At 46.1% G+C, this 24,203-nt stretch overlaps 1 protein-coding gene across 5 annotated transcripts in view; it reads left to right on the forward strand.

Moving 5' to 3' along the window:
* The window catches only part of LOC146404640 (uncharacterized), a 35,260-nt gene that overhangs the window by 4,495 nt on the left and 6,562 nt on the right, over positions 1–24,203 (forward strand). For 2 of the 5 annotated variants that reach the window (XM_085018428.1, XM_085018429.1), the window contains exons 1-5: positions 10,899–11,078; positions 12,210–12,393; positions 13,599–16,832; positions 19,838–20,023; positions 21,644–21,816. In XM_085018428.1, the coding sequence (XP_084874554.1) occupies positions 12,250–12,393; positions 13,599–16,832; positions 19,838–20,023; positions 21,644–21,816 (3,737 nt within the window). In that variant the 5' untranslated portion in view covers positions 10,899–11,078; positions 12,210–12,249. Of the gene's footprint in view, positions 1–10,898; positions 11,079–12,209; positions 12,394–13,598; positions 16,833–19,837; positions 20,024–21,643; positions 21,817–24,203 lie in introns of those variants that run through there. The other 3 variants (XM_085018431.1, XM_085018430.1, XM_085018427.1) reach the window with 2 other exon arrangements.

Here is a 24,203-nt window from a genome sequence, read left to right on the forward strand (position 1 = left end):
TCAGACAAACCCAGATTCAGAGACCTTCTACAAATAACTGGCTTGTACTCTCCATACAATTTCAAGGGTCAAAACAGAAGGTCTCAGGAACTGTTCCAGATTAAAGGAGACTGAGGGAGGAGTTCCCTTCGTGGTGCAGCAGAAATGAGTCCAACTAGGAACTATGAGGTTGCAGGTTCAATCCCTGGCCTCACTCAGTGGGTTAAGGATCTGGCATTGCCGTGAGCTGTGGTGTAGGCTGCAGACTCGGCTCGGATCTGGCATTGCTGTGGCTGTGGGGTAGGCCGGCAGCTATGGCTCAGATTAGACCCCTAGCTTGGGAACCTCCATGTGCCATGAGTGTGGCCCTAAAAAGACAAAAAAAAAAAAAAAAAAAAAAAGAGAGAGAGAGAGAGAAAGAAAAAGGAGACTGAGGGGAATGTTTATGGGTTTTTCATTGCTGCTGTAGCAAGTTATTACACACTTAGGGACCTAAAATAACACAAACTTAGTACCTCCCAGTTTGGAAGTTTAGAAATTGGCGGGCTTGGTGGGTTCTTCTGTTTGGGGTCTCAGAGGCCAAAAGTCAGGTGTCCATGGGCCAGGTTCTTCTATAGAGGCTCTGGGATGAATTCCTTTCCAGGTTCATTCAGGCGGTTCTGGGACTAAGGAACCTGTTTCCTTGCTGGCTCAGCCAGAGGCTGACTTTGCTCTTCAAGGCTGCCTGGATTTCTGCAGCCCCTCCACCAATGGCAAGCCAAGTTTTTCTCATGCTCCAAACCTCTTTGACTTCCCCTTCTGCCTTCCTTTTCTGCTTTTAAGTGCTCATACAGCAACACTGTCCCACCTGTGTAGTCCAGGATAATCTCCCTAATTTAAGGTCACCTGTCTATTAAGATTCATTCTCAAGAGTCCTTATCCACCTATAAGATTTGAGAGTAAATTTTTTTTTTGGGGGGGGCAGGCCTATGGCATGTGGAAGTTCTCCAGCCAGGGATCAAACCTGAGCCACAGCAGTAACCCAAGTCACAGCAGTGACAATGCTAGATCCTTAACCCACTGAGCCACCAGGGAGCTCCTTAAGGTCACCTTAATTGCATATCTGAAGAGTCCCTTTACAGCAGTACCAGATCAGTATTTGACTGACTTATCAGGGAATGGGAATTTTGGGGTCTTTAGAACTGCTTACCATGGAACTTGGCAATTAAATTTCATACATGTCCTCAGACTGGGGACAATTTGCAAAATTGGAATAGGGATTTTGGGTTAGATAATGGCCTTATATCAATGCTTAATGTTCTGATCTTGATCATTGTTTTGTGAAAGTGAATATCCTTGTTTCTAGGGAATGTCCTTGTTCCTAAAGAATCCACACTGAGTCATTTTAGGGTAAAGAAGCATCATTTCTGGAACTTTCTATACATCCCCCCTCCCACACACACACAAAGAGAAAGAAGGATAAAGCAAATGTGGCAGAATGAGAGTAGTTGGTAAATCTCATTGAAGGATGTATCGGACTCTGTTCTATTATTTCTGCAAAATTTTTTGGAAGTTTGAAATTGTAGAGTTACAGAAACATTGTTGAGAAAATATTGGTGCTCAAAAGTGAATTAGAAGCAGAGGAGTCAAAGCTATATATGAGTCCTCAAAAAACTAAAAACAGAGTTACCATATGATACAGTGATTCCACTTCTGGTTCTATGATAAAAAGAATTGAGGGAGTTCCCACTGTGGCTCAGCAGAAACAAATATGACTAGCAGATTTGACTCCTAGCCTGGGAACTTTCATATGCTGCAGGTGGTGCCCTAAAAAGTAAAAAAAAAAAAAAAAAGGAATTGAGGAGTTCCCTGGTGGCCTAATGGTTAAGGATCTGGCATTGTCACTGCTGTGGCTTGGGTCACTGCTTTGTGGCATGGGTTCAATCCCTGGCTCCAGGAACTTATGTATGCCATGGGTGCAGCCAAAAAAATAAAGTAAAATAAAAAGAGTTGAAAGCAAGAACTCTAACAGATATTTGTATACCCGTGTTCACAGCAGGATCATTTTCAATAGCCAAAAGGTAGAGGCAACCCAAGTGTCCATTGACAGATGAACAAACAAACAGGTGTGGTGTACACATACAGCAGAAAATTAGTCTTAAGAAGGAAGGAGGAGTTCTTACAGTGGCACAGCAGAAACGAATCCGACTAGGAACTGCGAGGTTGCAGATTCAATCCCTGGCCTCACTCAGTGGGTTAAGGATCTGACATTGCCATGTGCTGTGGCTCAGATCTGGTGTTGCTGTGGCTGTGGTGTAGGCTGGCAGCTACAGCTCTGATTTGACCCCTAGCCTGGGAACCTCCATATGCCACAGGTGCAACCCTAAAAAGACAAAAAAAAAAAAAAAAAAGGAGGGAAACTCTGATACAACCTACAACATGGATGGACCTTGAGGACTCAGTGTTAAGTGGAAATAAGCCAGACACTAAAAGACAAATACTGTGTGATTCCACTTATATGAGGTACCTACACTAGTCAAATTCATAGAGGATAGAAAGTAGAATGGTTGCCAGAGGTGGTAGCGTGGGTGGCGTGAGGAGAGGGGGAGATGGGAAGTCATTGTTTAATGGATATAGAATTTCAATTTGAGATGATGAAAAACGTTGTAGACATTGAGGGTGGTGATAACTGCACAACAATATGAAGGTATTTAATGCTACTACAGTGTGCACTTAAAAATGGCTACAGCAGGGAGTGCCCCAGTGGCCTAGCAGTTAAGGACTTGGCATTGTCATCACTGTAGATCTGGTTTGATCCCTGTCCTGGGAACTTCCACTTGCTGAGGGCACAGGCGAAAAAAAAAAAAATGGGTATGATAGTAAATTTTATGTTGTGTATATTTTAACACACACACACACACACACACACAAGATATGGAGCCAGAGGAACTCTACATGGTGTAACCCCAATTATGTGAAAAGAAAAAAACTTGCCAAATATTTACAATAATCTACTTAGGAGTCTAAGAATAGAGTGATTTTATACTAATTTAATACTCTCATACAGTCTAACTTTTTAAAGCAATGCTTTTTGTAATCACACAAAAAGGGCACACTACAGAGTTCCCTTCGTGGCTCAGCAGTTAACAAACCCGACTAGCATCCATGAGGACGCAGGTTCCACCCCTGGCCTCACTCAGTGGGTTAAGGATCCGGCGTTGCTGTGGCTGTGGTGTAGGCTGGCAGCTGCAGCTCCAATTTGACCCCTGGCCTGGGAACCTCCATATGCTGTGAGTGTGGCCATAAAAAGAAAAAGAAAAAAAAAAGGCACACTAAACTTTGAGAGAGGTGAAATGTCCTTTGGTCTGCTTCATTATAAATGCCTTTGCTTTCTGTTCTGGGCAAGTAAATTATTTATAAAGAGAAGTATCGGTGCTCAAGACAATGGGAAATGGCCCAGCTCATCAATCAGGGCAACAATGCAAAATAATTCATATTCTGACCTGGGTTTGGTTCCATCAGCCTTCAGGGCATCTCCTACAGCACTTCTCAGGAAAGGGCAGATGGAGGCAGTCAGTACAAAGCGTGCTAAGTGTTTGGCTGGCAAGTTCCAGGGTTTTCTCTGCTGGGTAAGCTCTCAGGAGGCTGGAAGGAACCTGTCACATCAGCCGACCAATGTTGGCAGCAGGACAGGGCTTCAGGGAAGACCTGCAAGAGGAGACCAACACAAGTATATGTTTCCTTTTGCTTCGAAATGTATCATGTGATGAACATTTAGAAACTATGAATGATATGAGGACAAAAAGAATTAAGTATAAGTCTACAGCTCAGAGATAACCACTGTGAGCATTTGGTACATATTGATTCCAGATATTTTCATTTTCCCTCTCTCCCTCCCATTCTCTTTTCCCATCCTTTCTTCTTTCTCATCTGTCGCTTTTCACTAAAAATTCATATAAAGTGTATCTATCCAGTATAAACACACACACGCATATGTATCAGTACTGATACATATACTGATATATATTATGTCTCTCTCTCTCTCTCTCTCTCTCTCTCTGTGTGTGTGTGTGTGTGTGTGTGTGTGTGTGTGTGTGTGTGTGTGTGTGTGTGTGTGTACTGGTTGGTAAACAGGGAAGGGCCCCTTGGGTTGCATATCCCCAGAAAATGCATTTTGCTTCAGCATTTAAGTGAACAGTACTTTGGGGGCTGTGCCTTCCACAGTCACAATGAGCATCACAGCAGCAGCTCTAGGAAAGATGCTGGTTTAACACGTCTTCTCTCCCCTCCACTTCCAGCTTCAGTCCCTCCTGGACCACACAGTTGGAGACTTTCTAGTTACCTTTCTGATTTCTAGTGTAATTACACTGTGGTCCAATATACAGTTTTGCTTCCATTATGCAGTTATGCATTTTAAAGATATTATTTTAATATCATACACTATGCCTGAATTAGTTCATTACAACATTTGACTTTTTAGACTCTGATATGAATTAGTATTGATTTTTTTTACAAAGGTGTAAAGGCAAATCAGTGAAGGATGGTTAGTCTTTCAACAAATAGTCCTGGAATAACTGGATATTTATATACCAAAAAATGAACTTTGACATATACTTTATATCATACACAAAAATTAACTCAAAATGGATCACAGACCCAAATATAAATCCTAAATCTATAAAAGTTCCATAAGGAAACATAGGGAAAAAATCTTTGAGGTAGGGAGTTAAAAACAGATTCCTTATGGAGTTCCCTGGTGGCTCAGTGGGTTGAGGATCTAGGGTTGTCACTGCTGTGGCTCGGGTTGCTGCTGTGCCATGGGTTTGATCCCTGGTCCAGGAACTTCCACTTGCTATGAGTGCAGCCAAAAAAAAAAAGATTTCATAGACACAATGTCAAAAGCATGGTTCATTAAAGAACATTTTAGATTTTTTGAAAAAACAAAAATCTTCTGCCCTTCAAAATACACTATGAAGAGAATGAAAAGAAACTGGAGCCTGATAAAATATTTATAAAGCATCTAATCTAACAAAGAACTTATATCAAAAATATGTACAGCACCAACAAATCTCAATAATGAGAAACAAACAGCCTAATAAAAATGGTCAAAAGATTTGAACCACAAGGGCTTAATCTCTAGAATATATAAGCAACTTATACAACCCAACAGCAAAAAAACCAATCAGTCTATGGAAAAATGGGCAAAAGACCTGAATAGATATTTCTCCAAAGAAGATATACAGATGGCCAACAAACACATGAAAAAATGCTCAACATCACTGATTATAAGAGAAATGCAAATCAAAACAACCATGAGATACCACCTCACACCAGTCACAATGGCCATCATTCATAAGTCCACAAATAACAAGTGCTGGAGGGGCTGTGGAGAAAAGGGAACCCTCCTGCACTGTTGGTGGGAATGTAAACTGGTACAGCCACTATGGAGAACAGTTTGGAGATACCTTAGAAATCTATACATAGAACTTCCATATGACCCCGCAATCCCACTCTTGGGCATCTATCCGGACAAAACTCTACTTAAAAGAGACACATGCACCCGCATGTTCATTGCAGCACTCTTCACAATAGCCAGGACATGGAAACAACCCAAATGTCCATCGACAGATGATTGGATTCGGAAGAGGTGGTATATATACACAATGGAATACTACTCAGCCATAAAAAAGGATGACATAATGCCATTTGCAGCAACATGGATGGAACTAGAGAATCTCATACTGAGTGAAATGAGCCAGAAAGACAAAGACAAATACCATATGATATCACTTATAACTGGAATCCAATATCCAGCACAAATGATCATCTCCTCAGAAAAGAAAATCATGGACTTGGAGAAAAGACTTGTGGCTGCCTGATGGGAGGGGGAGGGAGTGGGAGGGATCGGGAGCTTGGGCTTATCAGACACAACTTAGAATAGATATACAAGGAGATCCTGCTGAGTAGCATTGAGAACTTTGTCTAGATACTCATGTTGCAACAGAACAAAGGGTGGAGGAAAAAAATGTAATTGTAATGTACACATGTAAGGATAACCTGACCCCCTTGCTGTACAGTGGGAAAATAAAAAAATTTAAAAAAAAAGATTTGAACCGATACCTTACTAAAAAAATTATGCAAATGGTAAGTAAGCATTTGAAAAAATTCTCATGAAAATAGAATATTATTAGCCATTAGGGAAATACAAATGAAAATATGAAGGTATAACTACAAGATAGTTTATTGCAATGACAAAATTTTAAGAGACTATACCAAGTGTTGCTGAGGATGTGGAGGAACTGGAACCCTCACACTGCGATGAGAATGCAACATAGTACAGCTTCCTTGGAAAACATTTTGGCAGTTTCTTTAAAAGTGAAACATAAGCATACTACCCCTAGGTGTCCAAGAGAAATGACAGCATATGTGCACATGAAGCCTTGTACACCAGTACTCACAGAGGCTTTATTGGCAAGAACCAAAGCTGAAAACCACCTAAATGTCCAGCAGTTGACAAATGAATAAACAAACTGTGGTAGAGGCATACAGTGGAATACTACTCAGCTTAGAAGGGATGAATTTCAGCAAGAATGATGTTGCATGAGGACTTCCTGATTGGCAGTGTCTTGGGACTGCTGGGATGGGCAATGGATCCTCAGCCCAGCAGAGGAGGTTGAGGACCTAGCATTGCTGCAGCTGTGGCTTAGGTCCAGACTATGGATCAGATTTGATCCCTGGCCTGGGAAATCTATATGCTGCAGGGTGGCCAAAACTGAAGAAAAGAAGAAGAAAAAGAATTATGCTGCATGAAAGAAGTCAGACAAAGAAAAGAGCAAATTTTTCATTTACACAGAACTCTAGACAATGCAAGCTGATCTATGGTGACAGAAAGCAGATCTCTGTCGGGGTGGGTGGGATAGGGGCCCAGGCTGTAATGGGATGGTGTTAGGAAGCTCTTGGAGGTGATGGATAGGTGTTCACTATCTTGTGGCGATGCTTTGATAGGTGAATATATGTGTCAAACTTATTAAAATGTATACTTAACAGAGTTCCCGCTGTGGCACAAAAGGATCTGCGGTGTCTTGGGAGCGCTGGGACAAAGGGTCTATCCCCATTAACCCACACACCCCGCATCCCCCCTCACTGGAACAGTGGGTTAAGGATCTGGCCTGGGAACTCCATGTGCCTCAGGGTGGCCAAAAAAGAAAAAATGAATATACTTAAATATATGCATGTACTTCTACTTCGAGAAAGCAGCTAAAAAATAATATGGAGTTCAGATATACAGTCCACCTTGTTTTCCCTAGAGTCAATAACTTAAGTATCCAGAGTGCAAATTTCAACATCAGGAAATTAACATGGGTACAATACTACAAACTATACTATAGACCTCATTCCAGTGTCACCGGTTTTCCTCCTAATGTTCTTTTTCTGTTCCAGGATCTAATCCAGGATTCCACATTGTATTTAACTGTCTCTCCTTAAGCTTTTCCAATCTGTGACAGTTCCTCATTCTTTCTTTGCCTTCCATTACTTTGACACTGTGATAAGACCTGGTCAGTTATTTTGCAGAATGTCTATCAATTTGGGTATGTCAGATTTGTCATGATTAGATTGCAATTACACAGTTTTTGGCAAGGGTATCACAGAAGTGATGTGTCCCTTTTTGTGCATTCTATCATGATGTTGACATGTCTTATTAATAGTTTTTGTTGTGGTGGTGGTGGGCTTTTTGTTTTTTGTTTCTTTTTGCTTTTTGCTTTTTAGGGCCACACCTGTGACATATGGAAGTTCCCAGGCTCCCAGGCTAGGGGTTGAATCAGAGCTGTAGCTCTAGGGGTTGAATCCAAGCTGTAGCTGAGGGCCTGTGCCACAGCCACAGCGACGTGGGATCCGAGCCACGTCTGCAACCCACACCACAGCTCATGGCAACGCCGGATCCTTAACCCACTGAGCAAGTCCAGGGACCGAACCTGCAAACTCATTGTTCCTAGTCAGATTTGTTAACCACTGAGGCATGACGAGAACTCCTATTTAATGATTTATACTGGATATTTATTTCATTCTATGGCTTACAATCCAATACTGTCATTATTATTTTTTTTTTTTACTGATTTATTTATTCCAATTTTGGTCATTGGGGCCTCCTTCCAGTTGGCTCCTGTGTCTTTTGACATGTATCGATTTTTAAAATTTTTAAATTTTTTTGTCTTTTTTTAGGGCCGCACCCGCAGCATATGGAGGTTCCCACGCTAGGGGTCTAATCAGAGTTGTAGCCACTGGCCTACGCCAGAGCCACAGCAATGCCAGATCTGAGCCGCATCTGCAACCTAGTCCACAGCTCACGGCAACACCGGATCTTTAACCCACTGAGCAAGGCCAGGGATCAAACCCAAAACCTCATGGCTCCTAGTTGGATTCCTTTCCGCTATGCCACGATGGGAACTCCTCTTTTTTGTCTCTATTATTTTAAAACACCCATTTATTTTTCAGGCTTATCTTTCCAGCCTGAGCCCTGGAATTATTCTTCCTCAGGCACTGCATGTAGGAGTTCTTGGCTGGGGAATGAAACTGTGCCACAGCAGTGACCCAAGCCACTGCAGTAACAACGCTGATCCTTAACCTGCTGAGCCACCAGAGAACTTCAATAGATCTCTAGTACCTTAAAATATCTGGGTTTTAAAAAAATAATGTTTTCCATCTTTTATAAGTGCTCTTGCTGGGAAGCTTGGTCTCATACTCTCATGGCTTGAAGCAAAAGTTTGAGAATATTTACTATTATGACTCTAATTAGTGATCTGAAAAGTCAAATTATCAAGATAATTCAAACCAGAGAGTAAAAGCAGAAAGATACAGTAACCATGCATGAAAAACACAGTAGAACTGGAGAACAGGAGACCCAATCTGCAAACAATGGGGCCTCTAGAAAGAGAAACAAGAAGAGATTGAGAGGCAATAATTAAGCAAGTAACAGGAGAAAATTTCTCTGAGGCAGTTAATGACCCAAATCTGTCTGGAAAAACTGCTCCCTGGTTTCTGGGTGAGATTGCAGAGGAAAATATATATAAAGCATATGTTAGCATGCTTTCAGCCAAAAGAAGAACAAATCGCTTATAGAGGAAGATCAGTTAGACCAGTATCAGATAGACTGGCTTCAGATTTCTCATCCGTAATTCTGGAGGCCAGAAGATGCTGGAATCAAGTCTTCAGGCCGCTAAGATAAGAGCCCTGCTGTTAAGAATGCTCCAACCAGGAGTTCCTGTCATGGATCAGTGGTAACAAATCTGATTAGCATCCATGAGGATGCAGGTTTGATCCCTGGCCTCATTCAGTGGGTTAAGGATCTGGCATTGCCATAAGCTGTGGTGTAGGTCAAAGACATGGCTTGGATCTGGCATTGCTGTGGCTGTGGTGTAGGCCGGCAGCTACAGCTTCGATTCAGTCCCTTACCTGGGAACTTCCACATGCCATGGGTGAGGCCCTAGAAAAGCAAAAAAAAAAAAAAAAAAAAAAAAAAAGAATGCTCCATCCAGACAGCTTATCATTAACCTGATATAGGAAGCATGAATTCAGATGAGCAAGGATTTAGTGACTATATCACCTTGTACCCCAACTCAAGAAATCAAGAAAGGCAGAAAAAATATTGACAAAATAGCTCTAACCCACAAACAGAAACCAAAGACCTCAAGATAAGGGAAGAACAGATCTTTTTAAAGGATAATAGTACCGCATCTTGGAATGATTAAGAATCAAAATGCTTTTTTTTCTTTTGTAGGCCACTCTGCAGCATATGGAGTTCCCATGCCACAGCTGCAGCAATATCTTGTCCTTAACCCACTGTGCCAGGCTAGGTATCAAACCCAAGTACCATTGCTCCAGAGATGTCCCCAACCCCGTTGCACCACAATGGGAACTCCAAGAGTCAAAATTCTTGAAAGAAAAGATGTGATACTAAGGAAATTCTAATTGTAGCTTCGAATTCAAAATATTAAACTATCTGAGCCAAATCTTTTGTGTGTGTTTTTAGGGCCATACCTGTGGCATATGGAGGTTCCCAGGCTAGGAGTTGAATAGGAGCTGTAGCCAGAGCCACAGCAACACAGGATCCAAGACAAGTATGCAACCTACACCACAGCTCATGGCAACGCTGGATCTTTTAACCCACGGAGCAAGGCCGGGGATCGAACCTGCATCTTCAGGGATATTAGTCAGATTCAGATGAGCAAGGATTTAGTGACTATATCACCTTGTACCCCAACTCAAGAAATCAAGAAAGGCAGGAAAAATAGTGATAAAACAGCTCTAACCCACAAACAGAAACCAAAGACCGCTGAGCCATGATGGGCACTCCACTGAGTTTCCACTGAGCCATGACGGGAACTCCTCTCAGCCAAATATAAAAGTGGGAATGGGAGTGAGGGGAGAAAGGGGACTGGAGATTGTTCCAAAGGTCTCAGGGAAGAGGGCAGAGGGTTGGGAAGGTTGGCAGGTCATCACAAGATTTATTTGTAGAGTTTCCCTAATGGCCTAGCAGTTAAGGATCCGGCCTTGTCACTGCCATGGCGAGGAATCCATCCTTGGCCGGGGAACTCCCGCATACCATGGGCACCGCCTGAAAAAGAGATTTATGTGGGCAGGTTGTTAGCAGGGTTTCTACTTTGTGTAAAGTATCTGGTACTCAAGGTCATATATTCAGACACAACTCTTTAATTGTCTTAACACTGGACTCCGCAACTTCATGTGTACAACTCTGACCCTTGACTGCTTTGTTTCTCTCCCATAAAAAAACCCAGCAAGTTAGGAAGTGGGTGAGGGCCCCAGCTCTGCAACTAAACTGCTGCCAGGACACGGCACAGTCAGATTTATGGGCTGAACAGCCTGAGTGCCAAATTTATAGGCCGAGCAGCTGATGTGCAAATTCTCCACAAGGAGCCAAGAGCAAAATAAGGGAGGATAACAGCTGTCACACATTCTCCCCAGTCTTCTTTTCCCCTGTGTTTTGGAATTTTGCGCCTGCTTGGTGTGATTCTACGCCCTAGGGACTTAGGATATCTCGCATGAGAGTAGCTGGATTGTTGGGGCAGGAAGGGACAAGGAGCACTGAAATTGGCTACCACTAGGTAAGGGACCAAAAGTGGACAAGAGCTTCTGTAAGATCATTCAAGTTGGCCCTCCTGTGTCTTCTTAGCCTGCAAGTCCAAAGGCACAGACCTCAGCCTCATCTGCAAAGAATAACCTTTATGAGAACAGGCTGGAGGGGGTAGGGCTTTTCTTGCTTTGTTTTGTGTGCTTAAGGATTATTAGTGAAAAAGAAATGCTTGCAATCACATGAACAAAACAGTTGCTGTGGACATCTGTGTTCGTGGAAACTGATTTTTGTGATACAAAACCTCTCCTCTTGAGAACATGGATTGAACTGAAATTCTAGATAGTCCTTCCTTACAAGAAGGGGCTTATTGGATTCTGTAGTAATTATACATGCTCATTGCAGAGAAAATGAGAACAATTCAAAAAGGAACAAAGCATATTTTAAAATGCCAAGATAGAGAAGCTCCCTTAGTGGCTTAGCGGTAATGTACCGGACTAGTATCCATGAGTATCGATTCCTGGCCCCACTCAGTGGGTTAAGGATCCTGGGTTGCTGGGAGCTGCAGTGTAGGTCACAGATGAGGCTCAGATCTGGGGTTGCTGTGGCTGTGGGGTAGGCCGGCAGTTCCATATACCTCGGGTGCCGCCCTAAAAAGCTGAAAAAAAAAAGCTAAGATAGAGCCACTGTCTGATGACTATCCTTCTAAATAATGGTTCTCTGTGTAGATCTGCATATATTGAAAACAAATGAGATTTTGCCATACATGCTATTTTATTTTTATTTTATTTTGCTTTTTAGGACCATACCTGCAACACATGGTGGTTCCCAGGCTAGGGGTCCAATTGAAGTTATAGCTGCTGGCCTATGCCACAGCCACAGCAATGCCAGATTGGAGCCATGTCTGCGACCTACACCACAGCTCACAGCAATGCCGGATCCTTAACCCATTGAGCGAGGGCAGGGATGGAACCCACAACCTCATGGTTCCTAGTCAGATTCGTTTCCGCTGCGCCTCAAAGAGAACTCCCTACATCACCACTTCAATGGTTTCATAGTGCTCTGTAATTTCTATGCATCATAGTTTCCTTATGAGATGCTTCTTTTTTGTAACATTACCTTCATGGAGTTTTGGTTAATGCTGAGTGAAAATGTGTCTGTCCAGGCTGGCAGGAGACTGTGAGGAAGAACGCTTCCAGGAAGAAATGGGGGCTGCTGCTGAGTCTCTGATCCTGTCTTCAAGGAACATCACACTGGTAGCGCAGAAGCTCCATCTTCGGCCGGAATGTCAGAGCCACCAGGAGGAGCTAGTGACCACAGCTCAGCAGATCCTGGTGGACACCACGAAGGTGAGGCTGATGTCAGAGCTGGCTGGCCGGTTGGTCTGGACAGAGAGCTCACTGCCACTGCTGGGAAGCATGGATGCGGAATGTCTTTCCCACAAGGGATGCTCACCCCAGAGAGAGAAACCTGCCCAAGCTTATGCCAAGGTCACACAGAGTTCATTATCCATATAATGAATGCTAAATGTGGAAGCTGCCATAGGGAGCTGGGTAGACACACTGAGTTAAGAGTCTATGATCTTAAACCCACGTGTGACCTCCTCATCCCCACACTTGGCCACCAAACCCTAATAATAAGGGGTGCATTTCACACCTTACCCATGGCCAGGAGCACTGGGGAGAAGCCATGGAAACCCCTGCAACTCTCAGCCTATTTGACTGACCTGCTGCATTGCCCTATAGCTGGGAGGATCTCAGTGGCCAGGAAAACGACTCAGCCTCCAAAAACTCCCCACTCTCCATCCTGACATTCCACTAGCTGGCAGAACCCTTTTAGCTTAAGACATTGCTCCTTGTTAGAATCCACATGCCTTAAATATTATCAGATATTAATATATTAATAATGTTCATCGTTAAAACTCTAATTGTGTGGGTTATTTGTCATTTAACAGAGCCTCATTAAAGCAAGATTTGAGGTAGGGAGATGAGAGAGGCAGAGCCAGAAGACTTTGGCACCTGCTGATGGGAGGAGGAGAGGGAAAAAGGGCAGGCTCTTGGAAGTGTTTGGGTACTAACTCTGTTGAAGGAGATGAACAGAGCTGTCAGGGAGCCACAGAGTCAAACTAGGAAAGATTTCTCAGAGGCACTCCCTGGAGAGGCCATCTCCATAGCCACCATCATTTTCAAGCAAAGAGTTAAGTCCTTCCTCAACACTTTTCTTTGTGATGTGTTGGTTACCATGTGGACTGTTTCCCCTCTAATCAGGAGAGATGGATGCTTCAAACCCAGACTTGGACCTCACATTAAATGTAGCTCAATTCAGGGGGGCTTACATTCTCAGATGAGACAAATTTTTTTTAAAACATAACTCGGGTGATACTATTATTATTATTATTATTATTATTATTATTATTGGCTCTGAGATTCTCTTCAATCTTTTTGGAGGACTTTTATTTGTACAACGTGGGTGGCGAAGCAATTGCCATTGCTCTCGCTTCGGCTCCAGAAACGTGCAGGCATTTCCCAGCTCCTTTCCCCGATTGCCCGAACAGGTCCTGCTCCTAGAAGACGCGGCCATGGCGAGGAAGATGGTGCGGGCGGCGGGATGGTGCCTGACCTGTCTGGACGCACTAGAAGCGGCGGGCGATGCGGCCTCGCTGCGCGGCCCCTTCGCGGACTTGGCGGCGGCGCTGCAGACCCTGGGCGGCCTGACCGCGCGCGGAGCCGGGGAGCGCCTAAGACCCGCCCGCCTCCTGCTGCGGGGCTGCGTCCCCGCGCTGCTCGAGGCCGCTCGCGGCCACCTCCGGCGTCCTCATGATCCTCAGCTGGTCACCGCCCGGCGCCACGTCTTCGCTGTGGCCAGGAAGGCCCTGGGCGAGCTGCTGGGGCGCCTGGAGCCTGGCGCCTCGGCCCCGGCGACGAGCGCTCAGCACGGCGTGTTCCCCCGGCTCCTGCAGCAACTGCACCAGCTGCTGGCGGCGCCCGGGCCCGAGCGGCTGTGTAGCGGGATGGACGCGCCGCTGGCAGCAGTGGTCTGGCACTGCATGCGCCTGGCCTCCTGCTCCGCGCCGCCCGAGCGTCTGCGCCTGGTGGCCGGCTGCCGCCGGCTGCTGGAGCTCCGGAACGTCAGCGCCCGGCGCCTCGGCCCAATCGACCGGCCTCCGGAGACGGGCGGAGGGATCCAGGAGCCTGGGAAGAAGTGCGCAGAATTGCGGGCCGCGACTGAGGACCTGTCCCAGGGGGTCCGCATGGGGCTGCTGCGCCGGATCCTGGACACGTTCACAGACACGCGAAGTCCTCTTCAAAGACTGGTCCAGGCCGCCTTGGCGACTTCTCCAGTCTCTTGCCCATGCGAAGGCGAGGCCTTGCCCAAGAGCCTCCAGCTTCTCCTCGCTGCTTTCCAAGACCAGGCCAAGCAGATGCTCAGAGTGGCTCACTTGGTCTTGGTTTGCTGCCCCCAACAGCAGACCTGCAAAGACATGGAGGTCACCATGGCAGGCCTTTGGGGGCTGGTAGTCAGAGTGCAACAGCTTTTCTCACAAAGCCCCCCAGGGTCTGGTCTGGACTGGAGCCCAGCTGCCCTGCAGGCCCTACTTCAGGAGTGGGCCATGACATCTGCAAGCTTATTAGCATGTTTTGATGATGTTCTCAATATTCCCGAGTTTCTCACTGTGTCCATTCAGGAAATGACCAAGCACTTGGACTTTTTTCCATGGGCTTTGAGGAGTGGAGATTCCAGAGAGTTTTCTCCCCTTGTGGCATATTTGCAAGGTCGAGCGATACACATAGTGCAGGTGATGAGGAGGTATGTGGACCAAAATAGAGATCCCATTTTCCGGAATGGCTTGAGAGTCTTGGTCCAACAGCTAGAGCAATCCTCTCGGGTCCTGGGTGCAGCAGCCCAGCACTGTTCAGGTGGGCATGGCTCTCAGAACACAGATGCACTTTTAACAGTGGCAAAACATTTGATCTATTCAGCTCAGAGCATCCGAGTGGGGCTGGATGGGACTAACCATCCAGATATTCTCAGCCCCCTTAGGGACCAAGTCCAAAGGTTTGCCATGGCTAAGAGACAACCATATTTCATTTGCCCCAGCCTCCAGGACTGCACAGTTCCTAAACTGAAACACCAGAGGAAGCCTGGGTTGGGGAAAAGTGACCCAGGCACCTCCTATTCACCAAGGGACCATCTTTCCTGCCCCTTGATACTCGACCCCTGTCCACAGAGGCAGGGCTCTCCACTCCCTGCCACCAGCAAACCTGTCCTTGTAGTAGAGAGCCAGAGCCACCAGGGAGTGACCTCAACTTGCAGCATGCTGCAGGAACAGGATGCAGCTAAGGATGCAGCTTCGGAGGCCCTGGCTGGAGAGGGATCAATGGAGTCAGAGAGAATGAAAGGACTCCAAGAAGTCCCACCACTGGCACCTTCTGTTATTGACCTAGCAAAGGAGATAGAACATTGCACAACTCCTAGAACTGATGAGCTTCTGGAAGTGGCTCTCCAACTATCTGGGAGAACCAGGGAAACCAGAAAAGGTTCAGTAGCCATAGCTGGTGACTGGTATTCTCTGTGTCAACAGCTATTTTGCAACAGTCCAGCAGCTGATCTTCCAGGGAATGTGGCAGTGTTCATGGAGCTTCAGCAGAATTTAGCCTCAATGGTTCAACTAGCAGCCAAAAGTGGGCCCGTGGATTTGGGGAAGAAGGATTCTGACTCAACTGGGCATCCAGAAGCATATTTACAAATTCAGTGCAGATTGGAGGAGGCAGAGACCCATGCTAAACAGCTTTTGGACAAGGTTCTGGCCTCTAATGGTTTCCAAGCCCCCAGGTTGTGGGAGGAGAGCATTAAAGACAGTTGCCTTATGTGGTCAGTGGCTGTCCAAGACCTGCTCCAGAGCCTAGAGAGGCTCAGCGGGAGACAAGGCCTGTTCCTACTGCCCCTGCGACAGGCTGTGAAGGACCAGCAGGGGCTGCAGGAAGGGTTGGCCCAGGCAGCAGACGTTTCTCAGAGGCTACAAGAAGCCTCCAGGTTGTCTTGCCTTCAGTGTGGGGATGAGCAGGTGAAGGGCGAGATCTCCTTTCTGTGCAGGGAAGTCCACGTGCTCACAGACGCTCTGCTGGATGTGGCACCAATTCTGGCCTCCTTCCCCAAACCGTCACCCAGCCTGTCCACACGATTTGACCTTCTCTGCTTGGAGCTCACCTTTCAAGCCAAGGCCCTGACTGGCCACCTCAGCAGCATCAATGCTGACTCTGAACATGCCCTCCAGGATGCCTTCAGCCCAAGGCTATCTGTCTGCACAGACACCCAGACTGGGACAGAGAGCTCTCTGGAAAGAATGGTGTCTGGTATCCAAGCTGTGCAGGGAATTGTGGCAGGAGGTCAGGAACCTGGGCCCTGCCGGGAAGACCTTCCTAGGGCTCTGGAGAGCATTCTGATCACCAAGGAGGTGGCCCAGAGGGTCCCTGTGCTCCAAAAACACTCAGAGGACTGGCTTCAGTGGGAGTTGGCAGCCAAGGCCCTCCACACAATGGCCCAGCTCCAGGCCTGGAAAGGTGGTCACACCCAGGCCTGCAGACTCCTGGCCCAGTGCTTGAAGCCCAAGGATGAACAGGACCCTGCCCAGCCCCAGCTCCACCATGGGGATGGTGCAGCAGGAGCAGCTGCAGTCAGCAGTGTAGATTCTCAGGGTGCTGCTACAGGAGACACCCCAGGGAGCTCAGTAGGGACCCGCAATGCTGATCCAGTCATCGCCGGAACAAATGCAGCCGACCTGGGCAAGGTAGGAAAGACCGAATCTCTCCTCTCCTGCCTCAGCCTTCTTTCTAGGAACGAAAGCCCCTTGTCAAGTTCCAGAAAAAGCTGTCCTGGTGCCAAGAGTGTAAGGCACGGCTGGCAGGCATCACAGGGCAGCCTTTGAGAATCCATGATCAGGAATCAGACTGCCTGGTCTGAGCCTGCCTCTACCATTGCCAAGTTTTGAGATCTCAGAGAGGTTTCTTAGCTATTTTGGACTTCAAGACTTTGGTCTAGAAAATGGGAACACTGGCGGAGGGTTGATGAAAGAATCCACATAAAATAGTTGCACTTGCCTGGCACATAGTTAATGCCCTGTTGTAGTGCCTACAACGATGGCCTTTATGAAGTTTCTCCCATGGCCCCATCTAGAAGGCGTTCCCTTTGCTGTGACTGACAGCACACCTCTGGCTGCTTCCTGCCGCCTTGACCTCTGTGATATTACCTCCCTGTTCCAATCAGGGTTCTCCAGTTTGCAAGTGGCAAGAATCCAACTTGAGCCCTTTTAGGCAAAGAGAAAGATTTACTGGGAGTTCCCATTGTGGCGCTGTGAGTTAAGAACCTGACTAGTATCCATGATGATGCAGGTTTGATCCCTGGCCTCGTTCAGTGGGTTAAAGATCTACAAGCCACAGCATAGATCACAGATGGGGCTGGGCTCCCACGTTGCTGTGACTGTGGTGTATGTAGGCAGGCAGCTGTAGCTCCTATTCAACCCCTAGCCTGGGGACTTCCATTTGTCACAGGTGCAGCCCTAAAAATAAAATTAAAATAAAATAAAATACAGAGAGCAAGCTGCTTAAAAAAGAAAGAAAGATTTACTGGAGGGCTGCTGGATCTGTTGAACCCTTTCCATGCACAGTCATTTCCTTCTGGGACACGCCAGACAGTGTCAGGCGTCGTGGAGCCCAAGCATCTGACTTACTTAACACTGACTGTGGGAGATACAATAGGCTGGCAGTGCCGGAGAACGTCCCAACCAGACGTGCTCAGGCCAGCATTTTATGTACAACCTGATCTGTCCCCTCTGTGACCTTATGCTTGGCTGCACAGACTCCCCCCGCCCCCGCCTGGAAACATTTTCCCGGGCTTTCTCCCAAGATCCAGCTGACCAAACCATGTTTTCTCCACCTCATTACTCTTCATTTTTCTCATTAAAATGTCATTACCGTGGAGTTCTCATCATGGCTCAGTGGTTAACAAACCTGACTAGCATCCATGAGGATGCAAGTTCGATTCCTGGCCTCGCTCAGTGGGTTAAAGATCTGGCGTTGCCTTGAGCTGTGGTGTAGGTCGTAGGCATGACTCGGATCCCGCATTGCTGTGGCTGTGGTGTAGGCCAGCTGCTACAGCTCTGATTCGACCCCTAGCCTGGGAACCTCCATATGCTGCCAATGTGGCCCTAAAAAGACAAAAAAAAAAAAAAAAGTCATTACCGTGAGAAGGTCCTTATTCCTGAAGTGTCTGAGAGGAGGGCAGGTGTGGTTCCCTTGCCCCTGCAGCCCCAGTCCTCTTTGTTCAGGCTCTTCTGCTCCCTAGCTTCTGGCCAGTCAGACGCCCTGCAAGCCCATCCTAATCCTTTTGCCACGAGGCTCTAGGACACAATCTTGATGCTGCTGTTGTCACTGACAACACATTGGGTTTCTCTCAGTTCACCTCCCATAGTCCACTGTTCATCAAAGCCTCCTGCCATGATTTCACAGAACCAAGTGCCTGGGCCAGCCGGCCCCCAGCATAACTCCCACCCAGAGAGGGGTGTCGCCTCCCTAGTTGAGGCTGCTTTCCTCTGGGTGAAGAGCAAGGCCTCACATTCCGGGGTTCCTACCCCAAGGAAGCAGGCTCGCTCCCACACACAATTCCAGGGCATAGAAGGGGACAACAGGGACAAAGCCCTGCCTAGAGGGCTCCCCCAGTGGGGGGGTGTGTGGAGAAGGGAGATCACCATCCATGGTGTATGTCTGCTCCACTGTCCCACTCTCTGGGGCTGCGGGGGACAGAGGCACCCTCCACACGGCCCAGAACTGCACCTCAAACAGTGAGCACCTAAGGGAGGCGTGGTCTTGGGAAGGGCTATGCATATTCTGGGCACTTGTAAGTCACAACCTAGAACTTTTTATTCCAGTTAGGGGATCTTCAGCACAATCCTAGCCTCCTTCATTATTATTTTTTTCTTTTCTTTTTAGGGCTGCACCTGCGGCATATGGATGTTCCCCGTCTAGGGGTCGAATCAGAGCTGCAGTTGCCGGCCTACACCACAGCCACAGCAACACAAGATCAGACCCACGTCTGAGACCTACGCTGAAGCAGCAGCAATGCCAGATCTTTAACCTTCTGAGCGAGGTCAGGATTTGAAGTCATATCCTCATGGACACTATGTTGGGATCTAAACCTGCTGAGCCTCAATGGGAACTCCTTCCTTCATTACTGAAGAGCCTGGAAACACTTCCATCTTTGGATGCTTAAGGTCCCTGATAGTTGCAGATGAGATATGAGTTGAAAAGACTATTTCCTAGTTTTCCATCCCTTGGCCCAAGGACCACCAAACTGCATATTTGCCATTTTCATCCTTGGAGAGGACTGCCAAGGGCTGCTGGCATGTGGGGATCAGGAAACCCTCTTGATTCCCACTTTTCTTTTAAAAATCATAAAGAGGCCATTAACATCCTCACTGTGGTTTAAAGTTCTGAGTGTCTGAATTTCATCAGTTCCACCTGTCTTTTTTTTTTTTTTTTTTTTTTTTTAGGGCCATACCCACAGCATATGGAAGTTCTTAGGCTAGGGGTCGAATTGGAGTTGTAGCTGCCGGCCTATACCACAGCCACAGTAACATTGGATCCAAGCCATGTCTGCAACCTACACCAGAGCTCACAGCAACGCCTGATCCTTAACCCACTGAGCGAGGCCAGGGATTGAACCCGAGTCCTCATGGATACTAGTCTGGTTCATTACCGCTAAGCCACAAGGGGAACTCCCCACCCTGTCTTCTTACAGCAGCAGCATAGCCACAGCCCTTGCAGCCCTGCCAGTTGTCCAGCCTGGCTGCATGTGGAGATGGACCAGTCTCTCCCTGAGCATGGTGGTATGGACAGTGGGAACAGAATGACCCGGATTACCCAGGAGATGGCCAAGGAGGTATTCCTGATGGCTCAGGGTCTGAGGAGGAGAGGATGCGTCCTGGTATGTGGCCTTCAGTGGGTGCGGGGAGGACTGGGTGTCACAGGGGAACGGGGTTCCTGGCTGCTGCCCTGCTGGATCTGGGTCAAACGGGCAGCTCCCAGAAAGGAGGGGCTGTGCTCCGGGGCCTCCAGGCATATGGCATTTTTAGATGCTATCTTCTCTCTATTCTGAGCTCTATCATAAAGCTCATTTCATTTCTCTTTCTGTCCTTGGGCTTGTTACTAAGGTTATGCCTTAGTCCATCAAGGAAGATAATTTGCCAGAAGCTGCCATCTGTAAGATCAATCATTCTTATCCTAGAGGGTGAACCGAAGGGAACCATTTATGTCTTTAAAAATTCCCTGAGAAGTTCCTGTCATGGCTCGGCAGAAATGAATCTGATTAGCATCCATGAGGATGCAGATTTGATCCCTGGCCTTGATCAATGGGTTAAGGATCTGGTGTTGCCATGAGCTGTGGTGTAGGTCACAGATGAGGCTCAGATCTGGTGTTGCTGTGGCTGTGGTGTAGGCCATTGGCTACAGCTCTGATTTGACCCCCAGCCTGAGAACCTCCATTATGTCACAGGTGCAGCCCCCCAAAAACAAACAAACAAAAAATTCCCTGAAATAGGAATTTCTTAGTGGCCTAGAGGTTAAGGACTCAGTGTTGTCACTGCTGTGGCTCAAGTCACTGTTGTGGTGCAGGTTTGATCTCTGGCCTGGGAACTTCCACATGCTGTGGGGGTAGTCAAAAAAAAAAAAAAAAAAAAAAAAAATCCCTGGAGTTCCATCATGGCTCAGCAGAAACGAAATCCAACTAGTATCCATGAGGATGTAGGTTTAATCCCTGGCCTGTTCACTGAGTTAACCATCTGGTGTTGCAGTGAATTGTGGTGTAGGTCACAGACATGGCTCAGATCCCACATTGCTATGGCTGTGGTGTAGGCCAGCAGCTATGGCTCCAATTCAGACCCTAGCCTGGGAACTTCCATATGCCTTGGGTGTGGCTCTAAGAAGAAAAAAATAAATAAAAAGGAAAGAAAGAAGAAAAAATCCCCCAAAATAGAGATAAAAGGGCTGCAAGCTCCTGAAGGATGGCCACTCAGGGCCAGCACATCCTAGAGGAGATGAGGACTGCTTTTCACTGGCTTTGGTTGGGGGACAACTTTAATTACATGTCACCTGTTCTTTTCTTGGGGGGGGGGCAAAACCTCTTCCAACCTGCATGTTCCCCATACCAGGCCCTTCTAAGGGACCTCATTTCTGTCTTGGGCCTGCTGAAAACAATCTCTGAGCCACTGTAGGCCACAGCTCCTATGGAGAAAGTCTAGCTCAAGACTTTGAGGCTGGGCTGCCTTCCCTTCAGTAGCCCTCACAGACGGATGGGCCTGGACCATTTCCTTCTGTGGTTTTCAGAAGAGTAAGCTTCTTACTAATCAGAAATGGCTGGTCTTGAAGCCACTGGAGGAGGTTTAGAAGATTTTGGTTTGGGACCAAGCTAAATTGTGTTTGTTCTGGGGCTAAAATAAGCTGTGCCAAGCAAGTTTTGGATGTTTACAGTTTGCTACTGATTTCTTAGGGAAAACCTGCAAGGGCGTTGTTTACCTACTTCTAACTCTTGTTGTTTCTGTTGGTATAGACCAAAGACCAGCTCATTACCTCTGCTAGGAAAATTGCAACTTCTGGACAAAACTTCGCCAAACTTATCCAGATCATTGCTAAGAACTGTGTTGACCAAAGATGTTCCCAGGAGCTTCTGCGTGTGGTAGAGCAGATTCAGACAATGAGCAAGCAGCTCTGTATCATCTCCAGGTAGGACAGGGCTCTGGGGGAAACTGCTGTCTTCTTTCTCTGGAGCGAGGAATATAATTCCTTCTTTTGTATACTCCTTTTAATGTTTTATCCTCCAAGAATCTACATTTATTTGGGGAACATCAAATGTTAAAAATATAGAGTATAATTACGGAGCATAAGACACACATTTAGGTGACTGTCATTTCTCAGTGTATCACAAATATTACGTCTGATAATAGACATAAGGAAGACAAAAAGATTTAACATGGAAAACTAGTTCCTGAGTAGGTGTGAGTGTAAAGTAGCCATAAGGAATTTTTAAGTATCAAATACATCAGAACTCTGGCTGCCCTTCAACCCTGGCCCTCCTTCCTTCATAATGCCTCCAACTGACTCCAGAGGTGCCACTGGGCTCACAGCACTTCAGGATAACATATAAGTACAGATGATGATTTTTTAATTAATTAATTACTTTTCCTTTTTAGGGCCGCAACTGTGGCATACGGAAATTCTCAGACTAGAAGTCGAATTGGAGCTATAGCTGCTAGTCTACGCCACAGCCATAGCAACACCAGATCCAAGCCACATCTGTGACCTATACCACAGCTCATGGCAACACCAGGTCCTTAACCTGCAGAGCGAGGCCAGGGATCAAACCTTGCGTCCTCATGGACACCATGTCGGGTTCTTAACCCACTGAGCCACAGCAGGAACTCCTCTACTTTGTAATTATGTTTATATTTTCACCACTGGCTCTCTGTTTTTATACTAATCATATCTAACAAAAAAGCCTGTTATCTCTAAAAATACGCTAAAATTGCAAAGTGAAAGCACTTTAATTATCATTTGCCTAAGAAAAATTATGCCAGCACAGAGCTTATGTTAAGATTGATTCATTTAATATGTCCAAACTCTGGAGTTGGGCTGTTTTTGTTCATTGTCTCCATATAACAGCTTTCATGTTGATAATATAGAATATCATAATATAAGTATAGGGCAGTGTCATTTCCACCTAAATCCCTTAATACCTGCAGTGATATATTTATCAGTAACAAAAACTTTTATTAGTAATATTCTTGCATTATGGGAAAACTTGGTAGTTAATTAAGACTATTATCAATTATTCTGAGGCATAAAAATGACATGGCCAAGACCAGTGTATATAAATTCTTTTTAAACTAAACATACAGGTTGGCTACTGTTCTCTAGGAAATAATATTTTGGGCACATAATCAACTCAAGATTAGCTACCCAATTTTTTCTGCTTAAGATACAGAAACTTTAATTAATTTTAGTATTTTAAGTATAGGTATGGTTGTAAGGGTGCTCAGGATTTGTTTAAATCAGGTATGGTGGGACATGCGAACATGGATACGACAGGAGGAAAACAAGGAGAAAGATCTTTCTTGGACCCTTAGAAACACAAGTCATGCCATGAAGGAGCATACTTGGAGGCACCAGGGTGAATCAAAAAGTAGGAGTGAAGGGAAAGCATGAACAAAAGCTTTTATTCTGGTTTTTGTGGGAAGGAATGGACAGAGCAGGGGAAGTAGGCTAGATAGGTTTAGGATTGGCTAGTTTGGATTCTGGCTCTGGAGCACAGCGATTATCTCTAGTCGTCTGGTATCTGGCCCTGGGGTGATTAGGGCAGGGGAATAGTGGCCCAAAGTGCAAGGGCTCCACAAAGGGGGGTGGGCTTTGGACGGGTTGGTTTGCACTTGCAGGCATGGGGTTTACTATCTCCAGGAATTGGCTAACACTGGGAGGGGCAGCCTTTCTAAAATCAGATGCCCCAAAATAGTGCAACAGACATACAGAAAGTAAAGGGGCATGATTAATACAGGTATATTTATCAAGCTCTCAGTCCTTTAAAGGACCTGGAAGTCCTGAGATTTTACAAAAGTTAGTCACTTAAGTTTCACAGCATCTTCATTTTCTTTTTTAATTTTTAATTTTTTTGAGGTATTGTGTTAGCTTCAGATGTACAGTGAAGTGATTCAGTTATATTTCTATCTCTACCTAGTTGTCTATTTGTCTCTTTCAGATTTTTTTTCTGTTAAAGGTTATCACAAGATTTTTTTTTTTTTTTGGCTTTTAAGGACGGCACCCATGGCATATAAAGGCTCCCTGGCTAGGGGTCAATTCGGAGTTGTAGCTGCTGGCCTATGCCATGGCAATGCTAGATCTAAGCCATGTCTGCAACCTACACCATAGCTCACTGCAACGCCAGATCCTCATCCCACTGAGCGAGGCCAGGGATTGACCTTGTGTCCTCATGGATACTAGTCAGATTTGTTTTCCCTGAGCCACAGTGGGAACTCCTATCACAAGATATTGAATATAGTTTCCTGTGCTATACAGTAGGTCCTTGTTTATCTGTTTTATTATAGCATCATCATTTTCAC

This window comes from Sus scrofa, chromosome 3 (assembly GCF_054392235.1).
Source record: "Sus scrofa isolate SSC_HxYL_T2T_F1_AM1 chromosome 3, Sscrofa_HxYL_maternal_Yorkshire_Landrace_v2.0, whole genome shotgun sequence".
Taxonomy (NCBI): Eukaryota; Metazoa; Chordata; class Mammalia; order Artiodactyla; family Suidae; genus Sus; species Sus scrofa.